This window comes from Chaetomium globosum, genomic scaffold, assembly GCF_000143365.1.
Source record: "Chaetomium globosum CBS 148.51 scaffold_3 genomic scaffold, whole genome shotgun sequence".
NCBI lineage: Eukaryota > Fungi > Ascomycota > Sordariomycetes > Sordariales > Chaetomiaceae > Chaetomium > Chaetomium globosum.
Window position 1 is genome coordinate 284,773 of NT_165978.1, and position 12,906 is coordinate 297,678.

General features: G+C 56.0%; 3 protein-coding genes across 3 annotated transcripts; 2 read left to right on the top strand and 1 right to left on the bottom strand.

Moving 5' to 3' along the window:
- Positions 1–1,389: 1,389 nt before the first annotated feature.
- Positions 1,390–5,119, top strand: CHGG_05359 (uncharacterized protein; the record flags this gene model as incomplete). The annotated part of the gene is made up of 5 exons (XM_001221453.1): positions 1,390–1,633; positions 1,689–2,777; positions 2,868–2,998; positions 3,265–4,464; positions 4,844–5,119. 5 exons carry the CDS (start codon positions 1,390–1,392, stop codon positions 5,117–5,119), a joined length of 2,940 nt encoding a protein of 979 aa, XP_001221454.1.
- Positions 5,120–6,923: 1,804 nt separating this feature from the next.
- On the bottom strand, positions 6,924–8,247 carry CHGG_05360 (uncharacterized protein; the record flags this gene model as incomplete). Its single annotated transcript, XM_001221454.1, has 2 exons — positions 6,924–7,862; positions 7,975–8,247. The coding sequence occupies 2 exons, from the start codon at positions 8,245–8,247 to the stop codon at positions 6,924–6,926; spliced, it is 1,212 nt and encodes a 403-aa protein (XP_001221455.1).
- A 4,051-nt stretch (positions 8,248–12,298) lies between these two features.
- Positions 12,299–12,819, top strand: CHGG_05361 (uncharacterized protein; the record flags this gene model as incomplete). Its single annotated transcript, XM_001221455.1, has 2 exons — positions 12,299–12,565; positions 12,799–12,819. The coding sequence occupies 2 exons, from the start codon at positions 12,299–12,301 to the stop codon at positions 12,817–12,819; spliced, it is 288 nt and encodes a 95-aa protein (XP_001221456.1).
- Positions 12,820–12,906: the final 87 nt, after the last annotated feature.

Consider the following 12,906-nt stretch of genomic DNA (forward strand, 5'->3'; position numbering starts at 1 on the left):
AACGCAGATAGATAAAAATAGATTCTACTGCTTTATCCTGCTAATTATCTTTGACTGACTAGGCAGTTAGGTAATGAGATAGCATTTGTGACGAAGCCTTTCTTTTTTTTCTTTTCATCTTCGTTTTCGTTTTTGGCGCCAAACGCGGAAACGGATTAAATAGCCACCTAAACAATTTTGAATGGAAGCCATCGTACCTAACTTACTTGGCTCCAGCGGCTAGTCTGTGAGCTGTGAGTTGTCAAACACTCACAGTATGTGCTTGCCGATCCATGTCTCGCGATGTCTACAAGTAGGTAGAGACATGTCTCACTATGTCTCTGGGCAACCACTCCTGTTGTTCCTTCAGCCGCTGCTCTGCACGCCACAACAAGAGCAACCCCCCATCCGTTATCTGCCGTGTTGCCAACTATCTGACTATCTGCTAACCATTTCATGTGATCAAAATATCAGCCGCAGTTCCCAATCCTTGGTGTTCTTGTTCACCCCAGCCCGCGCCGCACCGCTGTAACCTGTCCTTTACAATCAACGGCCGAATCAAATGATACTTCAGAGGAGTCCCAAAAACACCCATCTCCGCTCAGTGATGGCAGCGCCGTTGGCACCATATTTGAGGGCGGCTGGCCACGAGAGAGCAAACTAAAGCGTGCAATCCAGGTAGGTAGGTAACTATGCGCTGCGTGTTCCTGACTATCCAGATCTTTGAGTCGGCCCGCCGCCACGCGACGAGATGGACCCCATTCCGATGGTATGTACATATACTCATCTCCCATCTGCCGCGGCGCTGGCGCTACCGAACGATGGGGTGCGGGATCTGACGGGGTATGTGGTGCGGTTTCTGCGGTGGGACCAGGTGTTTGTGGCCGGGCCTCATCTGGCGTGGATGGCGGACCTGTTTTTGGGATCTCAAGGCGGCGGGGATACTGGGGGAGGGGTGGGTTGAGGTTGTTGGCTTGGGTTTGGTCAGTGTGGCGCTTGTTGGCCTGGGCCGACGGTCGGCTTGGGCTGGCTTTTTAGAGAGCATATTTTGAGTAGGAGAGCGCGCAAGGAGGCGGTGGACTGATTTTTGGGTGTGTTGAATGCGGCATGGAAGTATGATGGCGGTGGCTGATGAGGAAATGGGAAAGACTTCAAGGATAGCAAGCTAAGTGTTTGGTGATGCCGATCATGAAGGGGATGAGCCATGTTTTTACAACTACCTCCTGTTTGCGACTGCTGAGCTGATGCCGGTTACAAGATGATACCACACTATACACCCTATGTAACACCAAGGTCAAAGACAGCTTCAACATTGATGCTCTGCTGCCTAAACAAACAAGATCATCTTCACGCTCGCCCGCCTCCCTGCGTCCTGTTGTCAAGACACAGGCAACACACCAAGCTGCCATCATGGCAACCACCTCGAACATGATTTTGTACTCGCTCACAATCCAACCGCCTACCGCCACCACCCAAGCCATCATCGGCCTATTCTCGGGCACCAAGGAGCAGCAGATTCTCACGGCTTCAGGCTCCCGGATCACACTCCTTCGCCAAGATGCGACTTTGGGCAGGTTATCACCGCTGATCACGCAGGATTTGTTTGGCACCATCAGATCTATTGCTGCATTTCGTCTCGCCGGAAGCGCCAAGGGTAAGCAGATGGTTTTGTCTGGCCACCTGTTTCCCAAGCTAATACCACCACCAAGCATTCTTTTTCCTGCTACAAACCGAAGATGGCGACCTATTCAAGGCAACATTGGGTATGCAGGAAGACGGTGAGGGCAATCTGACAGGGGAGGTAAACTGTATCAAACTTAGGTACTTTGATACTGTTCCCGTTGCGAGCAGTCTCTGCATCCTCAAAAGCGGGTTTTTGCTTGTTGCCAGCGAGTTTGAGAATCACCACCTCTACCAGTTCGAGCAGCTCGGAGACGACCAGGTTGAATTCAATAGCAATAGAGACATCGCCCCTGTCTTCTTTGACCCGCAACCTTCGGGAAACTTGAGTTTGGTGGAAACCATCGAGTCCATGAACCCCATCTTGGCCTCCGGAGTTGTTAATCTGAGAGAAGGAGATGATGCGCCACAAATCTACTCCGCGTGTGGCAGCGGCACAAGGAGCCACTTTCGGATTTTGAGGCATGGGCTAGAGGTCAATGAGATTGTGGCTTCTGAACTGCCGGGGACAGTCTCAGCTGTCTGGACGACGAAGCTTACAAGCCAGGACAAACACGACACGTACATCATCCTGACCTCATCCACCGATACGCTGGTCTTGAGCATCGGGGAAGAAGTAAAGCAGGTCAGCGATTCGGGGTTTCTCACATCGGTCAGTACGCTTGCTATTCAACAAATAGGGGACGATAGTCTAGCCCAAGTCCACCCAAAGGGCATCCGCCATATCCGCAGCAGCGATCAGATCATCGAGTGGCCGGCTCCCCAGCACCGCACCATAGTGGCTACTGCCACAAACCAACGGCAAGTCGCTGTTGCTTTGAGCTCGGGAGAGATCATCTATTTCGAACTCGACGATGCCGATGGATCGCTTGCGGAGTATGATGGGAGAGAGGAGATGTCTGGGACTGTAACTTGTCTCAGCCTCGGTCAAGTCCCCGAAGGCCGTCTGCGGAGTTCCTTCTTAGCTGTCGGATGCGACGACCGTACCATTAGGATCCTCAGTTTGGATCCGGAATCGACGCTCGAGAGCAGGTCGGTACAGGCGCTCACGGCGGCGCCCTCGGCCTTGGCCATTATACCGATGGACGACTCCTTGCTTGGTGGCTCAAACTCTTCGGGTATGGCGAAAACGACATATCTGCACATTGGCCTGCACTCCGGCGTCTACCTTCGAACGGTGCTGGAAGAAAACACAGGTTCGTTAACAGATACCAATTATAAGTTCCTCGGCGTCAGACCTGTCAGGCTCTTTCCGGTCACGGTCAAGCAGAAACCACGTGTCTTGGCCCTCAGTTCCAAGGCCTGGCTGGGCCATGTTGACCTAGCAAGAGGCTTTCTAGTGACCCCGCTTAGCTACGGAAATCTGGACTGGGGATGCAGCTTCAGTAGCGAGCAGTGTGAGGAGGGTATCATTGGAGTCCACGGAAACCATCTTCGGTAAGTCCTCTATCTCCTGGCTTTCCTGCTTTACGTCCTTCCCCACTGGTTGACTCGCGAGACGGTAGAATATTTTCCGTCGAAAGCCTGTATGACAACGTGACGCACAAGTCGGTACCGCTCACCTACACGCCACGGCACCTAGTCAAGCACCCAAACCGACCGTAGTTCTACACGATCGAATCCGAAAACAACACCCTCGCACCAGAGCTGCGTGCACAATTAGTAGCTGCAGGTACCACAGCGCCAGGCGGGGAAAAGCCAGATCATGTTGCAGAGATACTCCCGCCTGAACAGTTCGGGTACCCCCGCGGACAGGGTCGATGGGCCTCATGCATAAGCATTGTCGACCCTATCGGCGAAACGGTCATCCGGACCATCCATCTCCAAGAGAACGAAGCAGCTGCAAGCCTGGCAATAGCATCGTTTACGAGCCAAGACGACGAGTCCTTTTTGGTTGTTAGTACGGGGAGGGACATGGTTTTGAATCCGCGACAGTTGTCCGGGGGTTACAGTTATGTCTACCGTTTTCATGACGACGGACGGGACCTCGAGCTCATTCACAAAACAGGGACGACAGAACCGCCAACAGCCCTAGAAGCCTTTCGAGGTCGGCTGGTCGCAGGAATTGGCAAAACTCTGGTGGTATACGATCTGGGCCTAAAGCAAATGCTTCGAAAGACCCAAGCCAACGACGTGGTGCCGGGTCTGATTGTTTCGCTACAGACACAGGGCAACCGCATTGTCGTTGGCGACGTACAACACGGTGTTGCCATGGTTGCATACAGGACCGAGTCCAACCAACTCATCCCGTTTGTCGACGACACAATCGCGCGGTGGACAACGTGCACGACCATGGTCGACTACGACTCGGTAGCGGGCGGCGACAAGTTCGGCAACTTCTGGATCGTACGGACGCCCCAGCAAGCCAGCCTCGAAGCCGACGAGCCAGGGGCTCACCGTCTCCTCCACGCCCGCGAGCACCTCCACGGCGCCCCGCACCGGCTCCAGCTCACGGCGCACTTTCACACCCAGGACATCCCGACGGGCATCACCAAAACCCACCTCGTCGTGGGCGGGCAGGAGGTTCTCGTATGGAGCGGGTTCCAGGGCACCGTTGGCGTGTTCGTGCCGTTTGTGACGCGCGAGGATGCCGACTTTTTCCTGGCGCTAGAGCAGCACATGCGCGGCGAGGAACCGTCGCTGATCGGCCGCGACCATCTCGCGTATCGGGGGTACTATGAGCCGGCGAAGGGCGTTGTGGATGGAGATCTCTGTGAGCGGTATCAGCTGCTACCGGGGGACAAGAAGCAGAGGATCGCGGCGGAGCTGGATCGCTCGGTGAGGGAGGTGGAGAGGAAGATCTCGGTGCGTTACGTTCGGCTGTGCCTTTATCTGGTTCTGTTTTGAATCAAATGCGTCGCTAACGAGAGGGCCACAGGACGCGCGGAGTCGATCTGCCTTTTAGGGGTTGGGTCGCGAAGGAGCTGTGGGGGAACGCTTGCTCAGACGGTGAGGGAAGGAGAGGGTGCCATCCGTCTACGGTTGGGGTCGCAGCACTAACAGTCTCGAGCGGACCAAAAGATGCTTTGGATATATCTACTCAAGTGCAACGCAAGCCGGCCATTCTAGTAGCGATAGCCTATGCAGATTTGGGTTAAAGGTTGTTTGGAGTATGGTATTATAACCGAGTTGAGCGTTTGTTAAGTTGACATGAAACAACGCTTAATAAACGGAACTCAACAAGAAGGGTCCCAATGGTCCACTGCCGAAACATGGATTGGAATGCGGTGAGGCTGAGGATCATCCGATCAGGGATTACACAGGTACAGGGCTGAAGGTGGTGTCACCAGATGAGATCATGTCTCTCCACCAACCCAGCTTCTCCGCGGCCCAAGACGGCCCCTTGAGTCTACAGCCAGCACCGCTCAGCTCTTGGTATTCTCCACCGCCTCCTCGGCTGACTTTTGCAGCAATTTGCGCGCGCGATCGGTGGCGATATCACACATGGCCTAGGCATTGAACAGTCGTTAGTTTTCCACTCGTGATTGTGGGGCAGGGACTGGGTGTAGGGAGATAAATACCCCCTCCCTCCCCTCCAAAACGAACTCACCTCAATAATCGGCCCTCTCCTTCGGGCCCTCACATCCCCCCTCTCAATCCGCTCCCTCATATCCCTCAACACCTCCCCCCTCGGCCGCCCATTCACCCACAGCACATACCGCAACCCCGGAAACCTTCCCTCATACTCCCGATTCAACCTCCCCAACTCCTCCTCCCCCTCCCCCCCCACCCCCCAACCAAAATGCCCCTGCTCCCCCCTCACTCAACACACTCAACCCCCCCTTCCCCTTCGGCAAATTCCCCTCCCCCAACCGGGGGATGACTCCCCAACACGCCATACAACACCCCCCTCCCCACCTCATCCCCGACCACCTGCCCCGCCACCTCCAGCAGCTGCGCCTTCAGCGTGGCGATCAGGTCCGGGTAGGAGGCGAACGATAGCGTGCGCATGGTGGGCAGCGCCAGCGCGTGCAGGTCGGCGGAGGGCTCGAACAGCAGGTCGAGGGTGGCGGTTAGGGCGGTGGGGGAGAGGGTGGGCAGGGAGGTGATGGCGGGGAGGAAGGGGGTTGCGGTGGGGTTGAGGGGGGTGGTGGATGGGGAGGGTTGGGTTGGGGGGGTGGTGGTGGTTGTGGTGGTTGGAGGGGGGTTGGTGGTGGTGGTAGTGGTAGTGGTGGTGGATGCGGAGGTCATGGTGAGGGTTGATTGAGTCGTGTTGTGTTGTGTTGAGTGGAAGTTGTGCTGTTGGTTTGGGTTGGGTTTTGTGGGTTCCGTCGTCGGGTTGGTTGGGAGGTCGGAGGCGGAAAGGCGCAATATCAAACAGTAACTGTTCAAAGACTGTGTTGTGTGGAGGAAAGAGGATAAGCTAAAGTTAAAATAAAACACAGGGCAATCGCATCTTATCTCTCATCTCGAGGGGTCGCGTGGGGTTGTGGGGTCTGTATGTGCCTGCAAACCCCGCCAGGGATCCTATGCCATGCAGAGTGACGTGACCTCAACCCCTGAACCCAAGCTGACTCTGAACAGGGCAGACACGAGGCAATCGAGGTCTGTGTTACACAGCTCGGACATCACAACAACACACAGACATGGATAGTTATTTTTATTTTTCGACCGTGTATGTTCTGCCTGTCTGCTCTCCTTCTGTCTGTCTTTCTCTCAAAGCCATCTTTTTTCTCGCAATACCCAATACCCTCCACTCTCAACTGCAACACCCAAGGACGACTCAACAAAGAAATACACCATGCTCCCCATGCAAAATCCAAAACAGCCAAACACGCATAAAATCAGATTGCCGCCATCCGCCGTGATGCCGCTGATACAAGTAGATGTCCTCCCTCCCAGTCGCAGTCCCGATGCCGTCAAACTCCAGCCCACCAAGACAAGACACGACGAACCAGTAGATACTTACCATCGCAAAACATGGTTCCACAAATACCCTCCCAGCGATATTATCCTTCCCGCCAAAACCTCCCCCCACCATTATCCTCCGCCATACATAACCACGCCCGAGCAAGTCAACAGTCGGTCGAACCGGCAAAGCGAATCCCCTCCCCTCCCCACCAAGCCCAATGGCAACCCCCTTCGCCAACTTCAAACTTCCACCAAGGTCGAGTAAGCAGGCAACAATAACAACGGCCGGCTTCAACCCCCACCCCCCCCACGGAATCCCATCCAAATCATCCATATAATCCTCAAAGCAATCCCCTCCCCAGCCCATCCCCCTCCTCATCCCCAATCACCACCCGCCTCCCCATCTTTCCCCGTTACCACCCCCCACCCCCCACCAAAAAATAAACACTAAAATCCGCATACACCCCCCCCACCCCCCTCGGCCATCCCCAATCGTCATCCTCATCATCGTACACATACCGACTCTCGAGCTCCGACGTGGGAAAAGCCATGCCGTCGTCCGAGGACTCGTCGTACAGCGGCTCAATGTCTTCGAGCGGAATCAGCGGCCGGGTTACGCGAAGCTCGGGCGAGCGGAGAGGGCGGAGCGTGGGGGAGGGGATGCGCAGGCAGGTTTTGGGTGCGTGGTGGTGGTGGTGGTGGTGGTGGTGGCCGGTGGTGAGACCCGCGTGGGTGGGGTGTTGGTGGATGTGGATCGGGCCGTTGCCGTGGCTGTGGTGGTTGCCGGGACCCGACGGGCGGAAGCTCGAGTGTGGCTGTGGGGATCCGGGAAGGGGTGGTCGCCGGTGGGGCGGTGCGTGGGTGGGGTGGTTATTGGGATTGGGTGTGGTGATGAGGTAGCGGCCGCCGACGAATGCCGTTGTCGAGCCGTGGCTCTGCTGGAAAACGGCGGTTTTGGCGGCCAGGTCCGGGACGGGCATGTTGGCGCGCTCGGCGGCTGTGGCGTACACCCGACTGCGGAGGCTGTTGAGCAAGGCTGCGCGATGGAGCCAGGTCGACGGGTTGGGCTGCTGCGGAGGGCACGGGGCCTGAGGCGAAGCGACCACGGCGCTGTTGAGACGCCGCGCCGACATGATGGCCGTGAGTTTGAGGAAGCGTTTGTCGCCGGAAGTGACCGCCTCCCGGTTGAGGATATGGGTGGCGGGGAGAGAGAACGGCTGCGAGAGGCGCGAGGTGATGAGATGGCGGAGGAGCCGCCGCTTCTTGTATGTCGTTGACGACGTTCCAGGGCCATCGATAATCCGTATCCGGCCGGCGACGTTTGAGGCAAGGCCCGGAGTGCGAAGACGGCACTGCGAGGGGAAAGGTCACAACCGGCGCTTTTGAGGCGGCGAGTTGGGGGAAGGTTTAAGGATGGGTCCAGCGCCGATGGAAGAGGGACACATCTCTCCTAGTAGGAGTGACCGGGGTAGATGCCCCGGATGCGGTCCGCGCCGGCGAGCCCGGAGGTGTGGGCTTCACCTTGAGCTTCAGCTCGAGACGAGCCGAGCTTTGGCTTCCCGATCTGCTCCCCTTTGAGATCTCCAGCAGTCTGTCACCCAAGCCGGAGATGGTAGCCGTCTGCAAGAGCGCCGCTTCGAGCTCGGCACGGTGGCCGTCCTCGAACTGGGCATCCCCAAAGTGCCATGGTCCGTACTGCTCGAGACTCTGGCCGAGGTGTTCGAGTTGGACACCCATGTCAGTCTTCTCCTCGCCTTCTAACCAAACAAAAACCCAGTCCAAATCCTCCTGATACTAGGGGTGATCCTCGGTGTCGGCTTAGCGCATATTCAGCGGTTCTGGAGGCCAAGAACCGGGCGGGGGGGGTGAAAAGTCCAAAGCGGAAAGATTCCTTAGGACACGGGAAGGTAGGGGTGAATGAAGCATGCCGAAGTTGATTGGGGGCGTTGCTCCAGCCGGAAGACTAGGGCGAGGTGAGCGGACCGTCCGTCACCTCAATGGAAGCCGCGAAAGAATTATTGAAGCTGACAGTAGAGGAGGCTTTGTTACCCACGTCTCGATCGGCGAAGGACGCGGGGGTTCCAGGCAGTCGGGAAGGGGCGCGTGGAGGAAAGAGGCAAGCAGAGTGGGATGGAAACCAGCGCGTGCTCTCAGCCCAACATGTATTTATTGGAAATGGGGGGGACCAGATGGGGAACCAGCCGGCCGGTGTCAAGTGGAGAAGTCGACGATCTGGTTTGAGGGGCGGAACCTGGGGGAGAATGCTCCTCCAAAGACCACTCGCAGGGCGCTAGTGTGGGTGACGTCCAAGGGTGCCCAGTCAGAGGCAGGGTTGCATGGCAGCTGGTCCCAAGAAAGGAAATTCTGGGGATGGAGGTGGGAACTTTCTGGGGTCGAAGGCGAAGGAAAGCTGTGCTGACTGGTTGAGCGGGTTGGTGGCGTCGGAAGAGCTGGACGCCGGGGCAAGCATTCGCAGTTGGGTTTCGTCCAGTTGGACGACGACAGTGACAGACTGGGAAATCTGGGCTCGGGACTGGACAAGCTCGACAAAGTAGCGGGGAAACGGCACTGAGCGGCGGACGTCGGATGATGAAAAGTGGAAGGGGCCGAAATGCGGAGAGAATGTGCCAAGCCGGCAGAGCAGATTGAGAGCCTCACTGAAGATCGTCAGAAGACTTGCAGTCCACTCGAACTCGGCAGAAACAATGGTACTTTGTACACCTTCGATGACGGGCTTGGAACGAGTGCTTGTGGGAGGGAGGGACGGAAACCCAATGTCACACAATACACTGTTTCATGGCCATAAAAACAGCAAATTGCAAAGAATCATTAACAAATGAGCGGCAACAGTTGGCCAAAAAGGTCACCGAAAGGGAAGCAACCACTTGTTGAATTGGCTTGGCGTAATCCCAGGGCCAGTTCTTTGCTTTTCTGCTCGAGGAAAAAGCCTCGTGTGCAGTGGTGCGCTTCTGGCACGAACAGCCTAGATCCCTGTCCCCCAAGGGCCCTGGCTCCGACCCGCAAACCGCCCTAAACCTGGAACTGCTTGGTCCATGCACGACGCCCAAATTGTCACAAATTCGCCTCTGGTTCTTTCCCACGAGGAACTTCCCCTTTTCAGCTCTTCGCCCTTGAGAACATGGTTCTTAAAGCTTCTCAGCAAACTCGTGTGATGGCTGACGGCAGGCGGTAACCGGTGAGCCCTTACCACCCCTGCCGACGCCGTCCAGCGACACGTGGATCACGTTATTCCCGGCCGAACCAGAATGTTGGGTTCGGCTGGATGTTGAAATGTTGCGCGGAGCTTTCCGCCCCCTGAGGAATTGTCCCCAGATCTGCTCGGCTCGAGCTTTGCGGGGAAAGACCAGCGGGACCACAACAGGGACCACACAGCTAGACTCCACAGGCAGCAGCAGGGCCTCCGCGGAGCTGAAATGAGAGCTCGGACCACAGGTCCCCGCCATGCGATGCTGTGTTGTCCTCAGCGAAGCGAAGGCTGTTGTTGATTGACTTCATTCGCGGTTCTCAGATCGCTCTTGCCTGCCGGTTCAGGACTGCGGGTTGCGACGGCTCTTGTGGCTGCAAGAAGGATGAAGATGGCCGAGACCGGTCAAGCCCAACTTGGATAAAATAGACTCGGGTTGCAGGGCCAATTCCCTTCTTCAAAACGTGCCGATTCGAGGGCCGGTGGTCGCACACTCGCTAAGATCAGCCATTCACCAGGCGCCGCCTATTTGATAGTCGTGCGCCGCGTGACCCCCCGAAAACGCAACACCCTCGTCCTTGGTACGTCAGACCACTTCCCAAACGGCACAACCGCAGAACGAAGGGGCCTGGCTCGCCAACCGTTCTCGCGGCAATTGCTGCACCCGAACGCCGTCGGGCAGCAATTTGAACTCAATGTTTCAGAGCGCGAGTGGTTTGGTGGTTGTGGCGTCGTTCTATCGTCATCGAGGAACGACACTCCAAACTTAATGGAAGGCTGAGTGGCTACTTGAACGCATGCCAGCGGTGAGTGGTTAAATTGTGACCATTCACGTCACGCTTAGTTAACTGGGCGGCGTATGGTTATGAGATACTGCGAGGACGATGGCTGGCTTCGGGATCCAGTTCCCCGGGTTGTCAATAAGTAGCCGAAAACGATGAAATAGAATGGGGATGGGCGTCTCTATTCGGGCCGCTCCATCGGATTGGAGTTATGTCTCTCATCCAATGTTCTTGTTGTATTCGTAAAGAGAAATGACAACACTTCAATATCCCCCCCAGTGGTGCGGCACATCATGATCGTTGGCATGCCTGTATGCAATTGACATCCTTCATGTTTCACTTTTGAATTAGCACACCTTCTAGACCCCGTCCATAGTTTCTTTTCTGCCAATACGTGAGGTTTATCAAACCACGTAGAGCCAATACTCAGGAAAAAGTGCCAATTAAGCAAGTTTAAGATGGGCTGTTTCACGTCTCGGCCATTGATTTAACTCCATCAAAACATTTTGTGCAGCAGCATGGAAAGCTCCGAAGCATCGGAGAATAATCCGTGATTCATGCGTTTCTTTGCAGTGAACCTGAAGCTTCTCGTTGTCTTCCATGACGAGAATAGCACCGCCCCGGGTTGCTCCCAAGCAACAGCATCCCGAGAGTGCCGGTAACCGGAAAACCAGGGATGACACGGCTTGGATCCATGCGAGCGGGTTGCAGCCAGTACAGAACCCCGCTTGTCGTTGCAGCAAAGTAACGGGCGGACCCAAAAGCTCGTGAAACCGTTCCATCAAAGAGAGCGGCGTTCCGTGTTTCTCCAATCAAGTAAATTGTCGAGAGTCTGGTTGAGGCTCACATTTTCCACCACTCACGACTAGGTTAAATTCTCATGTTGCAGTTGTCCAACCCTCCTTTTCGGATGACGGCTGGGGTTCCAACTGGGGCCGTGGGGGCCGCGTCTGGGGAAACTGACCCCCACTGTTGAGGATTTTAGATGAGTGGGGCTAAGAGTGTGGGGGTTTCTGCTCCACCACACGAGCCAAGGGAGGCTTGGCTCAAACAAAAAAGCAACCTCCGCCAACATTGACCAGCTCATTGGACTTAAAATAGCGACGAAAGCCCAGGAAGAAAAAAAAAGTTGTTTCGTCCTGCAGAGAGAAAATCACATCTCCGATATCGCGGATGTCCAACATCATGCAGGACTCGAGGAGACTCTGATCGCCGTCTTGACCTGCCGGATATGGCCCCTGAATCGGCGGCATCCAAAGCCAAGCGAAGAAAGGTGTGCAAGTGCGAGTTCTCGGAATTTAAGGAAAAATCACGGCTGCTTCCACGGCCAGTTCAACAAATCGTTGGTTTTGCACGACGTCGTACCTGGGACCGTCGGGAGTCCATCACGTGGATGCCTCGGCACAGGATGGAGCCGGGCGCCGTCCATAGCCGGAAATACCGAAGTGGATCCCCGTCCGGGCTGATGGCTCTCAACCAGCCTCAACAACAACAATCGTTGTTGACTCCCGGCCGGGTGAAGTGATCCGGGGTCGATATACTGTGTACACGGTAGACACCACTTGCTCCCTGTTTCGACGTTTCCATTCTCTCACCTCGGTCGGTCGGTCATTACTAAGACTCAATCCTTTGCCACGCGTAACCCGTGGGATTCCAGGCTGTCAGCCAAAACTCAGGGGCTACTTGGCGCGGAGTACGGCGCTCACCGGGAGGACTCGTCGGGAAGGCCACTTCAATTCACGCAAGTCTCCGTGAACGTAGAAAGGCACGTCATTGCCACGTGCAAATAGCCACAATCGCAATGCCCTCAGACATGGGGCCACCTCTGCCCCTGCAGGAGGCGTTAGAGCTGGTCAAGCTCCCGTCAGTCGGCGAGGCCCGGCGGTTCATGGGGACGAGAGCCGCCTACCTCCCCGGATCCGATTTCGACATGGAGGATTCGCCGACCTTCCACAAGGCTGCGTTTGGCGGCCATGTGTACGCCCAGGCTGCGCTGGCCGCCGCCCGCACGTGGAGGGAGCTGGAAGACGAAAAAGGAGCGACGCCCGCTCAAAGACTCGATCTTCACGTATGTCTCCCCCCAACCAACCGCATATCCCCCGTGTCATTCGCATGCAAATTCACCCAGAACACCGCATTCCCCGCGACCGGCCTAAACGCCAACCCCCCCTCCTCATGCTCCCTCCACCACGGGTTCTCCTCGTACTCCCTCTCCCACTCTTTAATCCTCATCCTTCGCTTCCAAAACCTCTACCAATAGGAAAATAAAAGCACACTACCCACAAAAAAACGGGAATGCAGCACCCCACACTCACACAGTGAACTATAAATGGAAGAAAAACAAGGCTAGCGATTACACTTGGGAATGGTGAAAACCGGCGCCCACTATGGGACACAGAACGGTTGTGG